Below are 19,322 nucleotides of genomic sequence, written 5' to 3' on the forward strand. Positions count from 1 at the left end.
ACTCCCAGTCTCTCATCTTTGACATCGCCCCCTCCAGATCTCGCCACTTCCAGACTGCCTTCACCACCGCTTCCCACGCGCCCATCGCCCTCTCTCGATCTCCACCCTCCCATCCTTTACATACCCCTCCCCCAATCTCGCCACGTTCAGACCGCCCCCTCCTCCTTCTTCACCCCCACAGCGCCCTCCCTCTGCACCTCCGGATTCCGCGCACGCAGCCCCTTGACCCTCCATACCCCCTCCATGACGCTCGCAACCGGGCAAACTGTTTCCCATTAACACCAATCCTTTCAAAAGCCCCAAAAGCCCCAAAAGCCCCATAACTCCCATAACTCCCGTCACTCCCAGGGGCAGCACTTACTCTCCTCCAACGCAAACACCCCCTCCGCCTTCACGAAGGCATTTCCAGCCCCCGCGTCGAGCCCCGCGGCGGCGCGCTGCCGCTGCAGCCCCACTACTTTCACCAGTTGCACCACTTGGGTCGGTGCGACGGCGACGGCGTCTTCGATGTCGGGCACGGCGGCGCGGGCGGGCGGATAGGCGTTGTGGGGGGTGGGGCCGAGGACGCGGCGGGAGAAGGGGGTGAAGTTGTCGTGCTGGGGGAGTGTTAGTGCGTGGAATGGGGGAACTGGTTAAACTTGGGGGAGTTGAGGAAGGTTCGGAAGATCAGGAAGATCAGGGGTTTGAGGGGCGCTTACGTCTGCTTCATGTGCCTTGCAGGCGCGGAAGAGGGTGCCACACGGGCAGCTCAGCGTGATGCAGTACGGGCACGCCGTCGTGTCGTAGGGGACCTCGACGTCCCGGTGCAGGAACACGAAGTCGGCGCGGGTGGGAGGCTTTGGGGCGTTGGAGGCGGCGGCGTTGGCGTTGTTGGAGGCAGACATTGTGGTGATGTTGAGGATGTTGAGGATTTAGTGACGACGTGTAGTTGGATATAGGAGATCTAGCGTGCGATGTGTGCTTGGAAGTACGAGATCTATTGCGCGATGTGTGGATGTGATGCAGGCTATGGCGACTGAAGAAGGAAAATTGAGATTGCACGTTGTGGAGTAGAGGTCAACAGGTGGGTGGCTTAGTCAGGTAAGATTTCATGGTGAAGCGAGTATTGAAACGTGGAATGCGCTGTTTTGATACTGCTCGTCTGAAGTGCGTCAAGAGGCCAAGCATTGTTGGAGGGTGATGTCACGTTTTGGACGCGCTAGATTGGAGATTTGGATTCGGGATGAGCTTGAGATGCGCCAACTGCGATGAAGCAGAGATCAAGCATACTAGCGTGTTATTTTGGAAGTACTGATAGAGTTCTGGAGCATCTCTTGAGGAATGAATTCGTTGGAGGAGACGATGTCACTTTCTCCACACGCTAGATTGGACATTTTGATGCAGGATGAGCTTGAGATGTGCGAATTGCGACGGGGTAGAGACTACGCATACTAGCAGACTGTTTTGGTCGTGCTGATATAGTTCCGAAGCACCTCTTGGGGTTTGAGGTTGTTGAAGAAGACGATGTACCATTCTACATGCGCTGAAGTAGACGTAGTGGCTCAGGACGAGCTCAGGTTATATGAATCGTGATGAAGCAGATGTCATGTGCATCTAAAGTTCGTTTTGATATGGCTGATGTAGCGCTGAGGAGCTTTTTAGGGATAGAGGAGTCTAGCGTAGCGATGGAAGATCTCCAGTATTGCATATCTATCCTCGTCTCGAACGGATGCGAATGCTACCGCGAAGCGCTTCAATAAGGAGATCGAGTGGGAATTGAGCACATCAGCGTGAGTTTTTGATAGTGCATTTCTATCGTCTGAGGTATTCAAATGGGGCATCAGCGATTGAGATGGTATGCAACGGCTTCTGCCATGCAAATCGATCGTGCTCCAGAACATACGCAATTGCTACCACGTGACGCACCTCTGCAGCCGATGAGCCCAATGTCAGGAACGTTCTAAGTTCATTTTGGCATCAACTTACCATAGTTGAAGCCCTCCAATCAGTCTCATCATGCCCCCAATTTGGCAGAGTTCGTAGTGGCGATGGGGAGGTGTGGGAATTGGAGGGGCGGGATTAGGCGTACTTGGCCGTGATCACGACTACGCATAAGCGAGCTGCCGCAACCTCACCTCATGCTTTTGTGGCGAACAAAACAGCATCAGACCATAGAAATATAGGGAAATGGCAATAGAAATGCTATACGATCTACCGTGAACTTGACCTCATCACCAGTCTCGCAGGCCGGCCGGAGTGCCATCGCATCTTCCATACGCTTACCGTTGAATATTCAAGCTTGCGCAAACATCAGGCCCTTACCTCTACCCCCTATATTTGATTTGAACTTACCATGTCGCCAGACTCAATTCTAAGGCCCATCGACTGTGCCCTCGTGCTTCGTGACGCCCGATCGCGATGCAAACCTACAACACGCGAAGCGCCTGACCTGCTGCAACGTTCAAAGCTGGTTTCCCCGTCTTTTAACACTCTTTTCGTCGACTTTGCTGGTCCTCCTCCCCTTTAGCCCATATTCCCCTCTGGATTTTGTTCTCGCGCGATATGCCCCTATTGATCTTCGTCAGCACATTTCCATGAAATGCCAAACCCACAGGCGCAATATGCTCTTTTTCCAGTAAGGAAACAACGTAGGTGATGTGGATTCCTCAATCCCAAAGGCGCTGGTTTCGCACGCGTTGGCTGGGTGCGCGGTTCGGAGCGCTGGTGTGGGCGGAGAATATTGGGGAGGATGTATGGCCAAAGCGGACCTAAAAATGGTGTATCTGTAGTATATCATGCACTCATTAGCTGTGCCATGGCCATGCAATGTATACAGGGTCCTCTTCGTCGTGTTCTCACTCTCCTCCGCCTTGCTCCCGGTCACTCGCTGGCTGGTACTCGCTGACACCCGTTCCCATGCCCCTAAAAGCTCGCGCGGTGCTAGTATGGCACCCATGCACCCCATTCAGGCCCCTCTGAAGAGCCCTTCTCGCGTTGTGGTGTAGTGACACGGTAGAAGGGGTGCTGGACGAGTGCGGCGGCGGGGAGCTCTAGAGCTCTGCGGAGCTTCGCGATACGCTTCCAAAAGGCCGAATGGATCTAGGAAGCTCGGAGGAGGCAGTTTCGAGGATGGTGAGAGCGATGAGGAGGTTCCGAAGGTCGATATCAGGGTCCGCGATGCAGCTAGGAGGGTGTAGGAGACTGGCGAGGGGGAGAGCTGTCGTCGAGGAGCTGGCTTGGCGGGCGCGCACAGAAATTCCTCAACACCAGGCCGCCGTCTCTCCTCCTCCATCACCAACCCTCCCCCATCACGACTCCTCAACATCGTCCACCAGTGCCTGGGGAGCTGCAGCAGCTCATCCAGGACGCCCTCCGCATCCTTAGCAGCGGTCTTTCGACGGCTTGAGGCGTGCTGTCGCTCGTCAGGGGGTCTCCGGATCTGCCTCTGACTCCCGCTTTTGCCCACCCTACTCACCCACAGCGACTTACCCACAGCAGCAGCAGCTCGATGGCCCTGAGACTGACCCTCTACAGCTCCTCCGACAGACGGCATCGCGGCTTCGAGCTCGATGGCCTCGTCGCAGGGGGCTGGGGGCCAGCAGGCACGACAGGCGGGCAGCGACCGACCGATGACAGCCTGGCAGCGACAACCACGACTTGCCTCCTCATCAGAACCTCGAGAAGCTCCAGAAGGACAAGGTAAGCCTCATCCCCAATAGCTTCTCCATCGTAATAGCTCGTCGCTTACCCTACCTCGCCTGACGCAGATTCTCCCCTCGATCCGCCGACCGGGCCTCAGCCAGCCCTCGTTCAACACCACCTCTTTCGACGGGCATGCTTCTCAAGCAGCTCGGCTAACGATATCGCATCCTCAGAGGTGCTGTCTCGAGTCGACAGCTGTTGTCATCGACCCGCAATGCCTCCTCAGCGACCTCATCCCCTGACCCCGCCAAGCTGCGACGACTCCAGCCAAGGAGGGTGAGTACCCAATTCCGACTCTTCAGCCTTCGTGAGAGCCCCGATGGGATGCCTAATAATCGTCTCTTGCAGCAATCGAGCTCGAAATCGGCATCGCTCAACCTCCCCTCAACACCAAGCTGGCATCGCGACTTGGCATCGGCCGGAGTTTACCCGCCTTGCCCCTTTGGCTGCGGGCACAGCACAACACCGCCTCGTGGGGCTTCGATACTTTGCACGGGGGGTGGGAAGAGTATGCGAAACCAGCTGGCATGTGTTGGAACCACCTCGTTCGACTGCTTGCTGCTGGCCGACGTCCTGAGCGGGCGGAGGCGCCCTGACTACTTGGGAGGCCACGGGCATTGCCAGCGGGTATCGTCTGGCATGCTCGCATCGTAAGTCGAAGATAAGGTCTCCTACATCGTCTTAACGGCATCTCTCGCCTCAATTCAGCTTTCGCACGCTTCCTGCTCATACCCTACCGTCACGACACCCATCCCGGTTGGGACTCGTGCTTCCTTTGCGCAACTCGTCCATATCTCTTCGAACTTCTCTCGTCTTTGGCAGATGTCCTCTCCAGCGCTTCTACTAGCGGCTTCTCATTGTCCTCGAGATCTCAGTTCTTTCGCATCCCATGGTAGGTCCCGCTTCCTCGTCTTGGCACCCATGGTGCTTCCCGACGATCTTTGCTTGAGCTCTTGCATCCATCTCCTTTGTCTTGTGGATTGCCTCTGGGTATCTATGCCCCCGGTTTGGCGTCTGTTTTCCTTGTCTTAAGGATTGCTCGTAGCATCCTAGCGCAGTTCGGCTTCTTCATCATCTTATATGTTTCGTCCATCCATCGCCTCCGACTCTTTCGTTCCCACCCATGGTGGAAGACACATCCATCTCTTGAGGCCTTTTCCTGCGTTCGAGGCCCTTTCGCTCTATCCGCTCTTCTGCTTCTTGGTCTTTCTTGTCTTCTGGCTTCTCTGTCAATTTGCCCATCACGTGATCCATTCACGTGATCGACTCGCTCCCTTCCCAAGCATCAAGGTAGGTCCTCTCAAGGGTACATTGCTCGGGATGGAGTTTGTTGCCAGGCATGCGTCCTAGCAATTGACTTTTTCACAACGGTAGGCCAGAAGGTAAGCCTCAGGTAGATGTTCTTCTCCTCTAGGTTGGTCTCTTTCCATACTAGTTCGAGTTCAACTCTTACGCTTGCGATTTCGTCGCTTCGATGGTCGTCTGGGATGTCTTCCCACGTTGGATACTGCGCAGTCGTCTTTCCTTTCGACTTCTGATCTCCATGCCTCCCAACTTTCGCAACGTCTGCAACTCTCGTTCCTCATCTTGACTTTCAATTTCCTTCAATGTCCGTCATCCTTCGGCATGTTCTAGCCGCTACTTGCCCTTGCGTCTTGAGGCGTTGCTTCTTTCGTTCTCGGGTCTCCGCGTCGCACTGCATTTTCGTCCTGATACGCTCATCGCTCTCTCAACGCTCGTCTTTGGAAGGTCAAATTTTCATCTTCAGTCGTACATACTCCTCATCTGCTTTTGGCACATCGCCTATGAGCAGGGACGCCTCCATGTACGTCGCTGTTGAGGCATGCATGATGAGGATTGGGAGCCCAAGGTTGGTCATATTCCAGGAGGCTTGAGATGCTCGGAGGTGAATCCAGTCCAGGTATGTTTCCTTCTTTGATATAGGTCGTCATCCATTGCATGGTTTTTCGAAAGCCAATGGTCTTTGAGACATCGCTCATGCAAAGCCTCCTCGTCAGGTTTTCGCCTCGTCATCTTTCATACTTCGAGTAACCTTTCCTTGGCGCATCAGCCATTCGCCGTCGATCAGCCTTCGTGTCCACAGTACTCTTTCTCAAGTTCTTCCTTGGTTCCAGCGCTCCTCTCTGCTTGCTTTCTTTCGTTGCATCTTCGACAGACTCCATTTTAGCTTCTCTTTAGCAGTCACCAGGTAAGCATTTCTCCCGGACACCTTCGGTGCACCGATGTTCTCTTGAGGTCCTTTGAGGACCTTTCTGCTTGCTTGTGTTGTGTTGTTTTGTCCTTGACCGAGTTCTTTTCGACTCCTCTTTAGCAGCCATCCGGTAAGCTTCTCTTCCGGACACCTGGTGCACCGATGACTCCTCTTTCGACTTTTTTCATCATTTCTCATCCCATGATTCATCTCTGCGCTCCCATCTTCGTCATTTTTTCCTCTTCTCTCATCCACAGGGCACGGGGTGATTGGTTTCAACCAAACCCTTTAAGCCAGGTAGGCGTTCCTACTGGTTCATAATTCGAGGGCTTTTTGCCTTGCACATTTCAACTCGTCGCGGTTCTCATCTCTTGCTTTCGGACTTATGTTTCCAACGTTCCCGGTAAGCCTTTTTCCCGGACGCCTTTGGTGTACCGATGACTTCGTCTCCTGAGGCCTTTTACTGCGTTGATGGCCTTTCTGCTTCGTTCATTTCGCTATTCCTCTTCTTTTCGAAATCAGTAGGTAAGCCCTCTCTCCCGGGCACCCTTGGTGCACCGATGACTCGTCTTGATGCCTTTTCCTTCTTTGATCCGAGGTTGACGATATTAGTGCTCGAGGGAGGGATGTGTCAGGTAGGTTTCGAAGGTAAGCAAGCACGGTAAGGTCTCCTCAATCATCATCCTAAACTCGCCGAACCCCAACGGTGGTTTGTCACCGCAGACTCCACTGGACTCTGTCCTCGCTTTCTCCATGGGGAGCAATGAACACCCTCGTCGTTTCATTTTTGGAGAATTCAAATCGTTCTGCCGGCATCCGTCACCCGTGGTGCGAGTCTAAGTCCGGGCCTCTCTCTTGGACGTTGCTCCATAGTTTCTGATACTTACCGTTCTCGCTCACCCTTCAGCATAGCTTCGATCTTGGCCAATGGCGCGTTTGCGTATCGTTTCCACTTAGTTTTTCTCGTCCCTTTCCGGCATCTAGTCGCCCATGGTGCCAGTGTAAGTCCGGCTTGCTTGTCGTTTTCTCAGGCGTACTTGCTGCGCTTTCACTCTGATGGCTTCGTTCTTCCGCTAATGGCGTAACCGCTTGGTTCCTTTGATTCGTCGATTTCTACCGGCATCCAACGCCCAAGGTGCGAGTATAAGCCCGGATGTCTCTTGCTCAGAGTTGCTTATACTTTCCGTCCTCGCTCACCCCTCGGCAAAACTTCTCTCATCTACCAATGGCTCAATGGTAGGTCATCTTGGCTCGATGTTTGTCGTTTCTGACGGCATCTCGTCGCCCATGGCGCGAGTTGTAAGTCCGGCTTGCTTTTGCTGCGCAGTTTTTCATGCTTACCGTGCATACTCATACCTCAGAACCGGGTTGTGAGTTCGTTCAAGGGATTCTCATGCAGCTTTTAGAAGTCTCCAGCTTCATCGTCATTTCTGCCAGCATCTCGCACCGAGGTTGCGAGTGTAAGTCCGGATTGCTCTTGTCTTGCAGTCTCATGCTTACCGTCCGCGCTCACCCCTCAGCTTAGCCTCGTTCAGCACCCCATGTCGTCTTATAGGTTACTTAGCGGTTGGCTCTTCGATGTCATGCTTCCTGAGATCCGTCAATTCTTGGATACCTCTGGCCTTTGCTCGTACACTCACATAGCTATTGCACTAACCTCCAAGCTGTCATTGTCCAGATGCCGGCGTTGCTGTATGTCGTTTCCATCCAGTCGAAGCGGGATCTGCTGAGGAGTCTTGCGTCTTACTACTCCTTCGTCGACCCCATGAATGGTTCCGGTTCTTCAGCTCCATGAATCTCTCCCATGCCAAGATGATGGAGGTTGCTTCCAGGCGAAGGTCCAGACGTTTGTCCGGGCACTTCTGCGGTCGCGAGTTGCGCCGACCCTGGAGGGACCTCAGGTTATCTTGGGAGGTGTTTCGGTGTTGCCTGTGGAAAGCGTTTCGACGAGAAAGTCTCTTGCTGGCCAACGTAAGCCGCCTGTTCTCATCCGCCGACAGGTGGCATTTCCAAGGATCCTTGAGGTTTGTCAAATAGTGAGTCGTGAGGTAACTGTTTTTTCTCCAAGTAGGTTTCTTGATTCTCGTGTTGCTTGCCTGGTTTCGTTGGACTTGTCATCGTATAATCTCGTCTACATCGGTAGGCTCTGGGACCTCCATACCTTTCCTCGTCATCATTCCACAAATCTTTCAGTGTCTCCTGGACCAATGTGTCCACGGGAGGTAGGCCGACTTCGTACATGGTTCCGATTTTTGGGCTTACCCCCGTCAGCGTCGTTCAGCTTGCGGTCAAGTTTCGCCTCAATCTTTTGCGGCTTCGATATGATGTTTCTACCGACCGATGGTGCTTCGATCCCTTCACTTGTCTTTGGCATCTTGGCCTTCTCTTTTGCCAGATTCGGGTTTCTGACCTTGCGGTTCAGCCTGTCAATGGTATCCTTTCGCACGTCTCGTTATCAACTCGCTCTTTCTCTCGTTCAATTGTGGATCCCTCTTACCTTCCATCCGTTCTTTTTTTCCTAATGAACGGTAGGCCCTCGTCATCGTCTTTCCTGCCTTTGGTCCTTCATTTTTCTACACAGCAGGTAGGCTTTTCTTGAGCGGCTTCTTCTTGGGAATTGCCCGACCTTTCTGCGTGCAACTTGGATTTCTCAAAGTTTCGTATCTTCCTGCAACGGTAAGCGTATCTCGTACGTCCCTAGGGTATCGTCCCATGAATTGCTGCCGCTCATACTTTTCTTGTCGTCTATTTCTTTCTGCAGGTAGGTGACGTCTCGCCGTCGTATTCGCGTCTTCGATCTTTCCATCCTCAAAATCATAGCAGGTGAGCTTCTCTGGATCACTTTCCTCGCGGGCATAGCCCAATCTTCTCGGGCTATCTCTCATGTCAACTTTGCGTCTTTTTCTAGAACGGTAAGATCATCTCACACGTCTTCTGGGCATCATCCCATCCTTATGCTGCTCATGCCCCCGCTTTCGATCTCGTCTTTCCGTAGGTGGGTGGCGTCTCCTCGTTTAATCATTCGTCTTCTCAATCCTAGCAGGTAGGTCTTTCTTGAGCAAGTCCTAGGGCATTGCCCAACATCTCTCCACCGTCTCGTTTTCGTCAGCATCGCACATTTTTCTCGAACGGTAAGCGTATCTGATGCCTCTTAGCCGTCGTCTCATGTTGTTGTGTTGCTCTCATCTTCGTTTCGTGAAATCCCAGCAGGTGAACTTTCCTTGAGCAGCCTCTTCTCCGGCATCAGCCGTCCTTTCCAAGTGTCGCCTTCGTCAACATCGCATCTTTCTTTGCAGAGGTAGGCGTCTCTCATGCTTCTTTTGGGCGGGTGGTCGTCATTCCCTGGTATCTCCTTTCCGGTAGGTGATCTCTTGTCACGATATTGAGAGGAAAGGCGTGCTCGGGGGAATCGCTCGAGGGAATCGCTCGGAGTGTACTGCACGTAAGCCTTCTCCGGTGAGTCTTCTCTTGATCTTTAGGCCTCGGTGCCTTTGTTTTGCCGTACCAATCTCCAATGGAGACCCCGCGTTGCCAGTCACTGCGCCTCGGCCTTGTTTTCTTTCTCACTGTCTCAATTTCTTTGTCAGTATGGTAGGCATCCCCTCTCTCATTGTCACTCCTTTTTTTCAGAATGCTCACCTTGGGTACTGGTAGGTTTTCCTTCCAATCATATGTCGGCACTCGCACATCGCCATTTTCAGCCGTATTTCCTCGTTTTTGCTCTTTAGCATGTCTTTCGGACGTCTTTTTCGTTCTGGCATAGGCGTAGTCGTTACGGCCTTCGATTCTTTCTCGGTCTATCGCTTCTGGTGCTTCAGCCTTCACGGTCATCTTTCCCATTCCGAGTAAGGTATGCGTCTTTGAGAAGTTTCTTCTATCCTTGCTGATTTCGCTCTTTCTCGTGATTTCTTCCCATACAGCTTCAATTCTTCTTGCTCGATTTCTTTGTCTTCGGTATACTTGTGTCGTTGTCGGGTCAGATCCATTCAGGGTCTCAAGGTTGAAGGTAAGCAAGGTGGGTCTTTCTTCACACATTGGGCTTCTCGGAGTTTGCGTGGTGGAGGTTTTGGTGCTTTTTCCACAAGTCAGCTTCGGTCAAGACATGCATCGTCCTCGAATTCCGCTCATTGGGATTCACGTATACATAGGTAAGCACGGTAGGTGTTTCATCAAGCATTCAGCTCTTCCAAGTCCACGTCCTTGTCATTGCGGTAAGCCTTGCCAAAGTCAGCTTTTGCCCAATGTTTGTCTCCTTGATTTCTCACCGTCTCCAATGCTTCACCGTTTTTTCAGGCATCTTTTCAAGTTCTGCATTCCTCTTTGCAAGGCCGTGTCTCCGAAACTCAAGGTAAACAAGGTGGGTCTTTCCGTTCTTCGTCCACGTCTTTGGACTCGTCGTCCGCGTTGTCTTGGTTTTCTCCAATATCCTCGTGAAGGTTCATGTTTCAGGTTCTCCGTCATTCCCTTGCCGTCAGGCATCAACGGTATGTTTCTCCACGACCTCTCATCCTTCAATGAGTCAGAAACATCCTTTTGTCCGCTCGTTCCAGTCAACTTCCTGTTATTTTGCATGCACCTCGACCCTCCCGCTGGTATGCTGGTCATGTTCATATCGCGAGGTAAGGAGGTAGGGTGGTGTGACCTCGTGGTCTCGAAGGAGGAGGGAGGAGGGGGGTCTCGTTCGATCAGATGGCTTCGTTCAAGGTGGAAGGGTAAGCTGTATTGTTCGCAGAGCCTGAGGTCGCGGAGGTATTCAAAGGGTGCTTGACGCCTAGGTAAGACTCCATCGTGTTAGCGTATGCTTCAAGCTGCTAATGATAACAAACCTTAGGTTTCAACTCATAGAGTTCAGCGCTCGACTTCCATAGTCTAGAGCTCTGACCAAATGCCGTGCCTCCTTTTCCCGACCAATGCCAAAAGGTACCGCTGCTAAGCCGATCTTCTCCTGGGCTTGATCGGTGTCCTAACTCAAGCTGTCCACGGCTGAATGAGTGGGATGCCGATACCATGTCGCGAGAGCGCAGGGGAAGGTCTACGGAGGCCTCTCTACCAGTTGGAGAGATAATTCAGCATGAGCAACGCTCCTTCGACTCTGATGGACGTGTGAGTGGTATGTCGTTTGGAACTGCTTCAATGGCTCCGAGGTTCCGGCTGGTGTTCCAAAAGTGGAAATGGAAGTACCGTGTGTATCGAGTTTTGGTCCTGTAAGAGGCCGTCGAACTTGGTGGGTGGGTCGGCCAGCGAGGGAAGGGTGAAAGAGGGTTCCTAGCTGCGCCCACAAGTTGTTATGCTTCGAGGTAGGTATCCATTTGAAGCCCCTGGATCTTCGTGAGACTGACCCATTTTCAGGTATGGGACACAACCCGCTGCCATTGCAATGTCCGCATTGAATGGTCTCTGTCTAGACTCGTAGACTTGAAGAGAGGGAGCCACAGGGGTGGACTGGGCTCACGCTGAGTTGGTGAAACACTGGCTTTCGAGGTCAGTGTTGTGCGTTCTTGACGACGCTGAGGGGATCAGGCTTGGAAGTCTGGAAAAGGGGGATTAGCCGTTGACCACAACATGAACACAGGTCAGTCGGAGCTTACGAGTTGGAAATGTACTTTGCTGATATCCATGCCCGTCAAGGTGGTGCGGGGGTGTGAGTGGCTTCAACCTCTGCGTCTGGGCGTCCACGCGGAGGTCCCCTTCCGGGCAATTTTCGAGACATTCACCAAGACCTCTTCGCCAGCCATCTGGAGTGCCCAAGATAACACTGTAAATGTTCTCGCTTCCGTATCTATCCCCATAGTCAATTTGTATTGTGTAGAAGCGATCAGCTGACTTGTGAGTTTCAAGAAGGAGCCCAAGAGCGGTGAGACGGTCTCGGATAGGAGTTTTGGGCGTCGATGGCCTGACTGTCAGTAGTACCCTGCTCGAATCCGCTGTGCCTAGGGGAGATCTACATAAGGCTGTTAGTCCACCTTATGGGCGAGGGATTCAAGGAAAGAATGCGTAGAAGACTGACTGTGCGGCCAAGGTGGGTGGTGCTGACCGAAGAAGTCAAATCACCTCCGTCTTCCTCTTTGCTCTCCCTTCCTACCATGACCATGGCCACTGCCCACTCGATCCGTATTTTGTTATCTGTGAACTCCTCTGTTTCTGCCTAACGCCTGGTCTTGTCTGCCTGGTCTCGACGCGAAGGTGTTTGAGGGTTTGGTTTGTATCTGCACAATGGCTGCCCAACAACTCCCGCCTCGTCGACGCCTTTGCGTGCTGTGGACTACTATACCGTCGCCTTCCTCGGCATTGCCAGTATGTAGGGTATTGTTGTAGGGCGGAGGTCCGACGTGGGTCGTTCACCCTTTCGGCGTCAAGGGAAAATTCACTGCGGCCTGCCACGTCCTTCGGCTTTGCTAACTGCTACCCCGTAAAAAATGTAGGTCCGTCATCTCGTGAGGCGTATGAAGCTAGATTGAAGAGGCTGCGTGCTGGATGACATATGGGATGAAGAGGAGGTCCTTCACAGTAGCCTTGTCCACCACACTTGATTGCTCTCATCGCCAATTCGTCCGAGCATGTTGTAGGTGTCTCTTTTCTCGTCGTGGACAAGAAGGTGGCTCTGAAGGAAGCTCGTCGTCGCCGGCCCGGGAAGAGGAGGTAGGTGGGAGGTGGGTTCGAGGCTGGGGGGCTGTCCAAGACCACTAGCGGTGACCTAATTCGCCCACATGAGTCTCTATCATGGAGAGTTTGAGGTGATTTGCATACCTAAAGACGACTGCCAACACGGTGTTTCATTCCCAGCTCCAAAGCCATGTCGTCCCTTGCCACTGAAACCAGTCGGACCCTCGTCCTCAAGCTAGGGTCCAGCGACGGCGACTCTTCTCCCTGGAGCAGTCTCCGCTGAGATAAGGAATAGAGGTCTCTCAAAGAGGTTCGCCGAAGCCTTGTGGTGTAGTCTTCCGCGTAGGTGCCCTGCCCTGCTTCGGCGTCTCTCTCGAGGCCCCAACCCCTTCATCAAGTGTCCCTCAAGCCTCATCCTGTTGCCCTCCCATCTTCGTCTCCAAACGATGTCTCCATTGTGCCCTCGTCCTCTCCTGCCGCAGTCTCAGGCGTCATGCTGCCCTCATCCTAGCCCCGTCCACCGAGTCTCTCTGCCTGTCTCCGCCATCCACGCTCTCGTCTCGGAGTACCGGCGGCGCTGCGTCGAATGAGCTTCACTGCTCAATACCGCTGAGGCGCCGATGGCGATAGGAAGGGATATCGTGGGTAGGAGGAGGGCGTGCCCTATAGAAGAGGCTGTGGAGCGTATGGGGTGAGGTTGAGGCGACAATCCCACACCGCTCTTCTTGGAGGTTGGAATCACCATCAAGTCTTGTCTCGGGGACCTCCAGGTCAAGGACTTGCCTTCTGCACTCGATTTCTTGACATGCCTGCATCGTGCAAGGGGCGGTTTCTTGTATGGGGGGCTGGCGTTGGTGCTGTCTCCGGGGATTGCCTCTTCGATCCGCGGTCTTCACTGAGCTTTGCTCAGGGGGGTTTGGGGCGATGGCTGTGATGATCCAGGCTGTTATTGTCGGGCTGATGGGGTCCTAATCTTCTGCTGAAGGTAGAAGGGCTACCATAGTGCGTGGGGGCTGGGGGTAGGCTGCGGGGACGAGGCTGGAGATGTTCGCGGGCATCGTGGGGCGGCCTTTGGTGTTGAGGGGTAGCATCGCGAGCGGCATCACGGCGAGGGCTTCACACAATGGCATTGAGGGTATTCATATTGCACGTAAGGGTTTAGGTCGCAGGTTTCTTTCTGGCTATCTAGATGGCTGTACAAGGAGGGAGAAATAGGCAGACTCTTCGGCCAGGGAGTGCGGTGGCAAGACAGCTTCCAGGGGCTTTACCCAAGGTCTTCGAGCCAGCAGACTCGATCTCGGCGCCATATACGTGTCCGGCTCTCTATGCTATGTCTCCCCTCTCCATTATGTTCGCCAGCCGCCGCTCGATGTTGTAAGTTCTCCAAGTTCCTCCGCTGTCCCACAACCCTTGTAGCTGCCCTTCGCCGTTCGCAACACAGAGACTGCCGACGCTGCGCTCCGAGGTTGTTCAAGATCCGTAACAACAAGTGTCAAAGGAGGAAATGTGGTATCGTAGGCTGGCATCGTGCTGCATTCGTGAAGATTGGGACGGTATCCTAAGAGCTGAACCCTGGAGTTAGTCTCTCGGCAGAATGAGCTTCTTCAGCGTCAGCTAATATATTGCCCTATGCCCATGATCTCTGAGTGTGTTCGCCCTCCTTGAGTATCCCTTGCTCTACGTGACCTGATAGCCCCTGGGAATGGCGCGGCGGTGGCTCTCTCCTGGTCTTCCTCCTTGCTCCGCCGTTTGTGGGCTCGAGGCGCTCGGGGGATGGGTGGGCTTCTGCTCGATCGGTCGCTAAGTATTCTGGCGTGACTATCTTAGAGCAAGGAGCAGCAATAGGGTGGGATCGTGGGTAGAGGCCGCGTGGTGGTGTCGAAGTTGGAGGAGTTGGGCGGGCATCTCCCCCGCCGTTGGAGTTGAGGGGCGGGCGGCATCCCCAGCGATCCCAGCACAGGGCTTCATGCAGCTTCAGCAGCGCAGACTTCATAAAAGAATTGAGGCGGTTAGAGCTGGTGATGGCTCTATTGAGAACTCTGCGACGCAAAAGGGGTTGAGAGCAGACCAGCGCCGCGAAGAACCTTCGGCGATGAGGCAGCCTTTTCTACTGCCGCGCTCGAAGCTCTGAGGTGTGTCCATCTTTTGGCATCGCCGTGGACGGGTATAGCGATGATGAAATCTTGCTGCTGTGAAGTGACGATACTCGAAGGGAGTTTTCATAGTGGTGAGACCCTTTCGAAGCCTACAGCAGTATAGCGATATTCCTCGTCTGAACTGCTTAAGACCTCTTCAAGGGGATGTGCGAGGGATAAGATTTATCATTCACGCAAATCCGTCAGGTCACAACATGCAACTGTTTTTTAGGCTAACTGCGATCTTAGTGTTGAAGTGCTCCGCGGCATCGCCCTCACCTCTGCAGACTCTTCGTGGCATTATTCCTGCCATTAGCATCTGCCATCTTCCCATACTCCTCGGAGTCTGTGAGCTTCCAGCGCCCAATTGCTCCGTGGTGTTGAGCCACCGGTCGGAATCGTCGCCGAGGCTTTCAGCGAACATGGCGAATTCACTTCAGCTCAGCCAGACATCACAAGTGAATCACGAATTGCAAAGACGATCAGATTTGTTTGAAGTTTTTGATTTGACAGATGCTATGGCCGGCCCAGTCCACCTCGAGTCCTTCGTAACATATACACCATGTTCATCACTGTTGAGAAGAAAGAATTAGCAAGGTGAAGTCGAAGGAGGAGAAAGGTTGGAAGAGACTCACCAGGTAGACCAGGCCGGTCATGGCCATCGCGTCCTCGCTCGTCCCCGCCGTGACCAACCCGGACCACCGTACCAGAACATGCCGAGTCTTTCGTAACATAGACACCATGTTCTGTCTGTGAAGGAGTTAGCAAAGTGAAGCGGAAGAAGGAAGGATTGGAAGAAGACTCACCGGTGGTCCAGGTTGGTCACGGCCATCCCAAGCCACTCTCTCTCCAGGCGCCGTGGTCGATGCGGTCCACCGCAGCAGGACATGGCCGAGTCTTTCGTAACATAGACCCCACGTTCTGCTGCTGTGAAGGAGTTAGCAAAGTGAAGTTCAAAGGCAGGAAGAAAGGAAGAAACTCACCGGTGGGACCGCATCGACCCGGCCATCCCCAAACCCACTCACTCCATCATCCGAAAGAATGTGACCGACCTCCCCCACGCACAGAACATATACACCATGTTCATCCACTGTGATGGAAGCGTTAGCAAGGTGAAGTCGAAGAAGGAAAGGTTGGAAGATAGGAAACTTACCGTGGACCAGGCCGGCCATATTTCAAGAAACTCCCCATCACCCCAAGGGCGTGACCGGCCTGGCTCCCTCGCCGGGAAGGAGACCAGACCGGCCAAGCCGGAGAAAAAAAGCACCATTTGCCGGAAGGCATGGCCGGGCTGGCTCCCTCGCCGGGAAGAAGCCCACACCGACCATGCCGAGTCTTTCGTGACATATGCCCCATGCCACAGGGGTGTCAGCGAGACACCTTGAGCGACGGGGGCGCCGAGGCTGTGGTCATTGGGGTGTCGGAGGGGAGGCTATGCCACGAAAGACTCGAGGTTTGTTGCGGACGTAGTGAGTCGGCATTGCAGCTGAAGATGTTAGAAGGTGATGCGAAGGATGGAGTGGGAGAGGAAGGACGTACCTAGGCGATTGAGCGAGGAGCGTGGCCGATTCGAGCGTTGTGGTGCAGTTGGAGCGGTCGACGTAGAGGTGGATGAGGCTCGGGGTCATGGAGTGGAAGGTTGTTGGCTGGGCTTGACGTCTGAGAGTTGTTAGCGATGAACAAGTGAGGTAAAACAAGGACAGAGTGAAGGAGGAAGGAGGTGAGGTGAAGCGAGGACGTAAGGTAGGAAGACTGACTGAAAGGTGTTTCGGAGGAAGCTTTGGTAGAGCTTGGTGGGCTTGGTGTTGTTGGAAGGGTCTGAATGAGAGTGGACTGGTGCGAAAGGTGTTAGAGTGAGGTGAAGTGAAGAGGTGATGGGACAGATGGAAGGAGGACATACCTGATGAGGTTACTGGAGGAGGAGGATGACGAAGATGGTTGAGGAAGACTTTTGATGGAGGAAGACTGGAGTGGATGATTGTTGTTTGTGGAGGAAGGACGGTTGGAAGTGGGCGACGGCGAGAATATATACCTGAGCGGGGGCACTATTTTCCGGCGCTACTCCCAATCCTGCAGCCTGCTATCGGAGGTGATCGCGTCATCTGGGCGGGCGGGTAGCTGCTCCGGGTGAAGGTGCGCCCAACGAAACTCCGGTGAAGGAGGCGGGGCTGATCACAGGCACCCGTCACTGACCGACGAGGAATGTTGGGGAGGAACACGCAGCGGATAACTATCCGCATTGGGCGTGTGCCATCTTGTAGGCGTTCACTATCGGTTAATGACTGGTCTGGAGGAGTTCAACGGAAGGTCCGTGATTGTGAGCGGAAGACTGCCGCGCTGGTCTGCTGTTAGGCGGTGAGGGTTGACGCGACAGGCACCACGGGAAGACAGCGGCCAATTCGCATGTCGGAGGATTTGGAGAGACCACAATGCAAGATTAAGGAGCAATGCATTATCCCTAGGAAGTGTAGTAAGATGCAAGTGCTGACGAGAGGATGGCGGTAGGCAGCCGCCACTGAGCAGCGACACAAGATCTAATGGTAGGAATCGCACCATCGCCCTCACCTGTATTCTCGGAGCATTTGGGATCCTCAGCCGCATGGTTGCATCACTGCTGGTGGCCTTATCTGGGTGCGCTTGCGCTCCTGCCGCTGCAGTGCGGCCCGGCAGCTCACTCGACCTGTGCGTTACGCCGAAGACACAAAACCGATACCGCCCAACAGCAGACACGCTGAAGACGGCATCGTACCATTTTAACAGGGATTTGACTGCGCCAGGTGAAGCATAACTTCACCTCTACCCTGGCCCGTGAGAAGGAGTGGTATCGTGGGGTAGTAGTCGGTATATCAGCCTAGGATGGCAGCGCAGGCGTCTCCGCCCGTTAAATGACGCCTCCGCCTCTCTGAGTGATGTGAATAGGTGAAGGGGAGTGGCGCTGAGGGTGAAGAATTGATCGTGTAGGTATGGCTGAGGGCTGCTGGATAAAGGAGGGTGAAGACTTGGAAGCTTGCGGCGTCGGCGGCATGTAGTGATCCCACAAACTTGGAATTTCTGTTGCCTCGCTCTTGTCTACTTAGGCAAATTGTATCTTGTAGCGTTGCTGTATCTCACTAAAGAAGTAGTGAAGTGTTCTGGTATTTAGGATGAAGGAGGGTAGGCTGTTTAGAGTAAGGCTGCTACCTTGATCGCGACCAGTCACAAATGCAAGAGGGCAGTTCGTAAGCCTTTCGCGCTCTGTTAAAGTTATTAAGATACTGCATGTAGCTACAATCTCACTAGATAACATACTCTAGATGTGTGCAGGACAAGTTCTGACAAGCCGTAGATGTTGTTATTGGGAGGTGCATCTATGGCACAAACATGATATTTGTCACTCTTTCTGGTTATTATGCTGCTATACCACTATGGAATTCGTTTACTTCCGAGTATGCAGAGAGAGAAAGGGAAAGGGAGAGGGGTTTTTAGGCCGGTCAATGGCCGCATTAGCAACCAGGATACCCTCCAGCCCGTGCAAAATCACCCATCCAGAAACCAGTCGCTAGGCCCCATTCACGCTTCAACGGTATAGCAGTACCTTTTTAGCTTCGCGGAGGGCATGGTCTCGCCCTCGGCGATGCCGCCAGCTGCTCGAACGGAATGCACAAAGTCTTGGCTCCTATATCCGGGACAATTGAGGCTACGGCCATGTTGTCGCCTGCTTCCTTGCGAACGCCCATGTCCTTGATCTCGTCTTCGCACTGCCTCTGTGATAATGGGCGGCAAGCACGACGTTTCTTGCCATCAATCTTCAGAGCGCTTTCGTCTTACTCACTCCAGGGTTGGATCTCGGTCTGATGGGCGCGGTATTCGGAGTCAGCTTTCTTGAAAATGTGAGGCTAGACGGTCTCCAGCAGAAAACAAGCCTCGAGGATGCCTTTCTGGAAGATCATGATTTGGGCTCAAAGTCGGATGCGACGGACGCAGGATTGACGGCCGGCAACCATCGCGAGTCTTGTAGACCTTAAAAGATCCGTCATCAGCTCGTTGAGGCTGATGCATGGATCGGCGAAGTCGTAGGAGGTCAGCTTTTTGTAACCACTGCGAAAGAGTTAGAGAAAGTGATACGCATAGGCGGGTAAAGTTGACCTACAGTTGGCATTCTACACCAAGGGTCTCCATGTTGAGTCCGTGCTCCGCAACTTTCGCCTGGCAGATACGCTTCGCCTTTGCCTCGCTGCAAGTCACAGCTCGCTCGGTAGTCTCAGCAAGGAGCTCGCTGTCACCTGGCTGAGTGTGTTCCTCGACCTCCCGTCCAGTGTCCTCTTCGAGCTCCGGCTCATTCTGTTCCTCGAACTGCAGCTGCATCTGTTCTTTGAGCTCCGGCTTACGCCAGGTCGTACTCATAACCGCAGCAGGTCTCCAAGACGAACAACCGAGTGAACTTTTCGGGCTCCTCCAGTGAGGAAGGTGGCTCCATGCTCTGGCTAAGGGTCTGCTGGTGAGTCTTGATCAATTCCGTCTTGGGCGCTGGTTGCTCTCGGAGAGTCCCTGCACACTCTTTCCTGTTGACCTCGTCCTGAGGGCCAATGGACGGTGCGGATTCGCTCGGAATGGATCAGGGGCCATGCTTTGGTGTGTCAGATTCTTCATCGGAAGGATGGTCATCGTCGTCGGACTGATCTTCATCAGAGCCAGGCTTCCGCCCGATCAGC

The 19,322-nt window shown here is 53.7% G+C and overlaps 5 protein-coding genes across 5 annotated transcripts; all 5 read right to left on the reverse strand.

The window, feature by feature from the left end:
• Positions 1 to 146: 146 nt before the first annotated feature.
• On the reverse strand, positions 147 to 884 carry BDZ99DRAFT_525784 (uncharacterized protein; the record flags this gene model as incomplete). The annotated part of the gene is made up of 3 exons (XM_033726032.1): positions 147 to 265; positions 362 to 596; positions 699 to 884. The coding sequence occupies 3 exons, from the start codon at positions 882 to 884 to the stop codon at positions 147 to 149; spliced, it is 540 nt and encodes a 179-aa protein (XP_033571157.1).
• Positions 885 to 2,944: 2,060 nt separating this feature from the next.
• BDZ99DRAFT_525785 (uncharacterized protein) lies at positions 2,945 to 3,532 on the reverse strand (the record flags this gene model as incomplete). The annotated part of the gene is made up of 1 exon (XM_033726033.1): positions 2,945 to 3,532. The coding sequence occupies one exon, from the start codon at positions 3,530 to 3,532 to the stop codon at positions 2,945 to 2,947; it is 588 nt and encodes a 195-aa protein (XP_033571158.1).
• A 5,524-nt stretch (positions 3,533 to 9,056) lies between these two features.
• Positions 9,057 to 9,724, reverse strand: BDZ99DRAFT_525786 (uncharacterized protein; the record flags this gene model as incomplete). The annotated part of the gene is made up of 2 exons (XM_033726034.1): positions 9,057 to 9,341; positions 9,533 to 9,724. The coding sequence occupies 2 exons, from the start codon at positions 9,722 to 9,724 to the stop codon at positions 9,057 to 9,059; spliced, it is 477 nt and encodes a 158-aa protein (XP_033571159.1).
• Positions 9,725 to 14,123: 4,399 nt separating this feature from the next.
• BDZ99DRAFT_481367 (uncharacterized protein) lies at positions 14,124 to 14,489 on the reverse strand (the record flags this gene model as incomplete). The annotated part of the gene is made up of 1 exon (XM_033722399.1): positions 14,124 to 14,489. One exon carries the CDS (start codon positions 14,487 to 14,489, stop codon positions 14,124 to 14,126), a length of 366 nt encoding a protein of 121 aa, XP_033571160.1.
• A 1,510-nt stretch (positions 14,490 to 15,999) lies between these two features.
• BDZ99DRAFT_525788 (uncharacterized protein) lies at positions 16,000 to 19,014 on the reverse strand (the record flags this gene model as incomplete). The annotated part of the gene is made up of 6 exons (XM_033726035.1): positions 16,000 to 16,117; positions 16,171 to 16,290; positions 16,389 to 16,464; positions 18,443 to 18,506; positions 18,591 to 18,708; positions 18,761 to 19,014. 6 exons carry the CDS (start codon positions 19,012 to 19,014, stop codon positions 16,000 to 16,002), a joined length of 750 nt encoding a protein of 249 aa, XP_033571161.1.
• Between the last annotated feature and the right edge of the window lie 308 nt (positions 19,015 to 19,322).

Source organism: Mytilinidion resinicola (genome assembly GCF_010093595.1).
Source record: "Mytilinidion resinicola strain CBS 304.34 unplaced genomic scaffold BDZ99scaffold_23, whole genome shotgun sequence".
NCBI classification, from domain to species: Eukaryota; Fungi; Ascomycota; class Dothideomycetes; order Mytilinidiales; family Mytilinidiaceae; genus Mytilinidion; species Mytilinidion resinicola.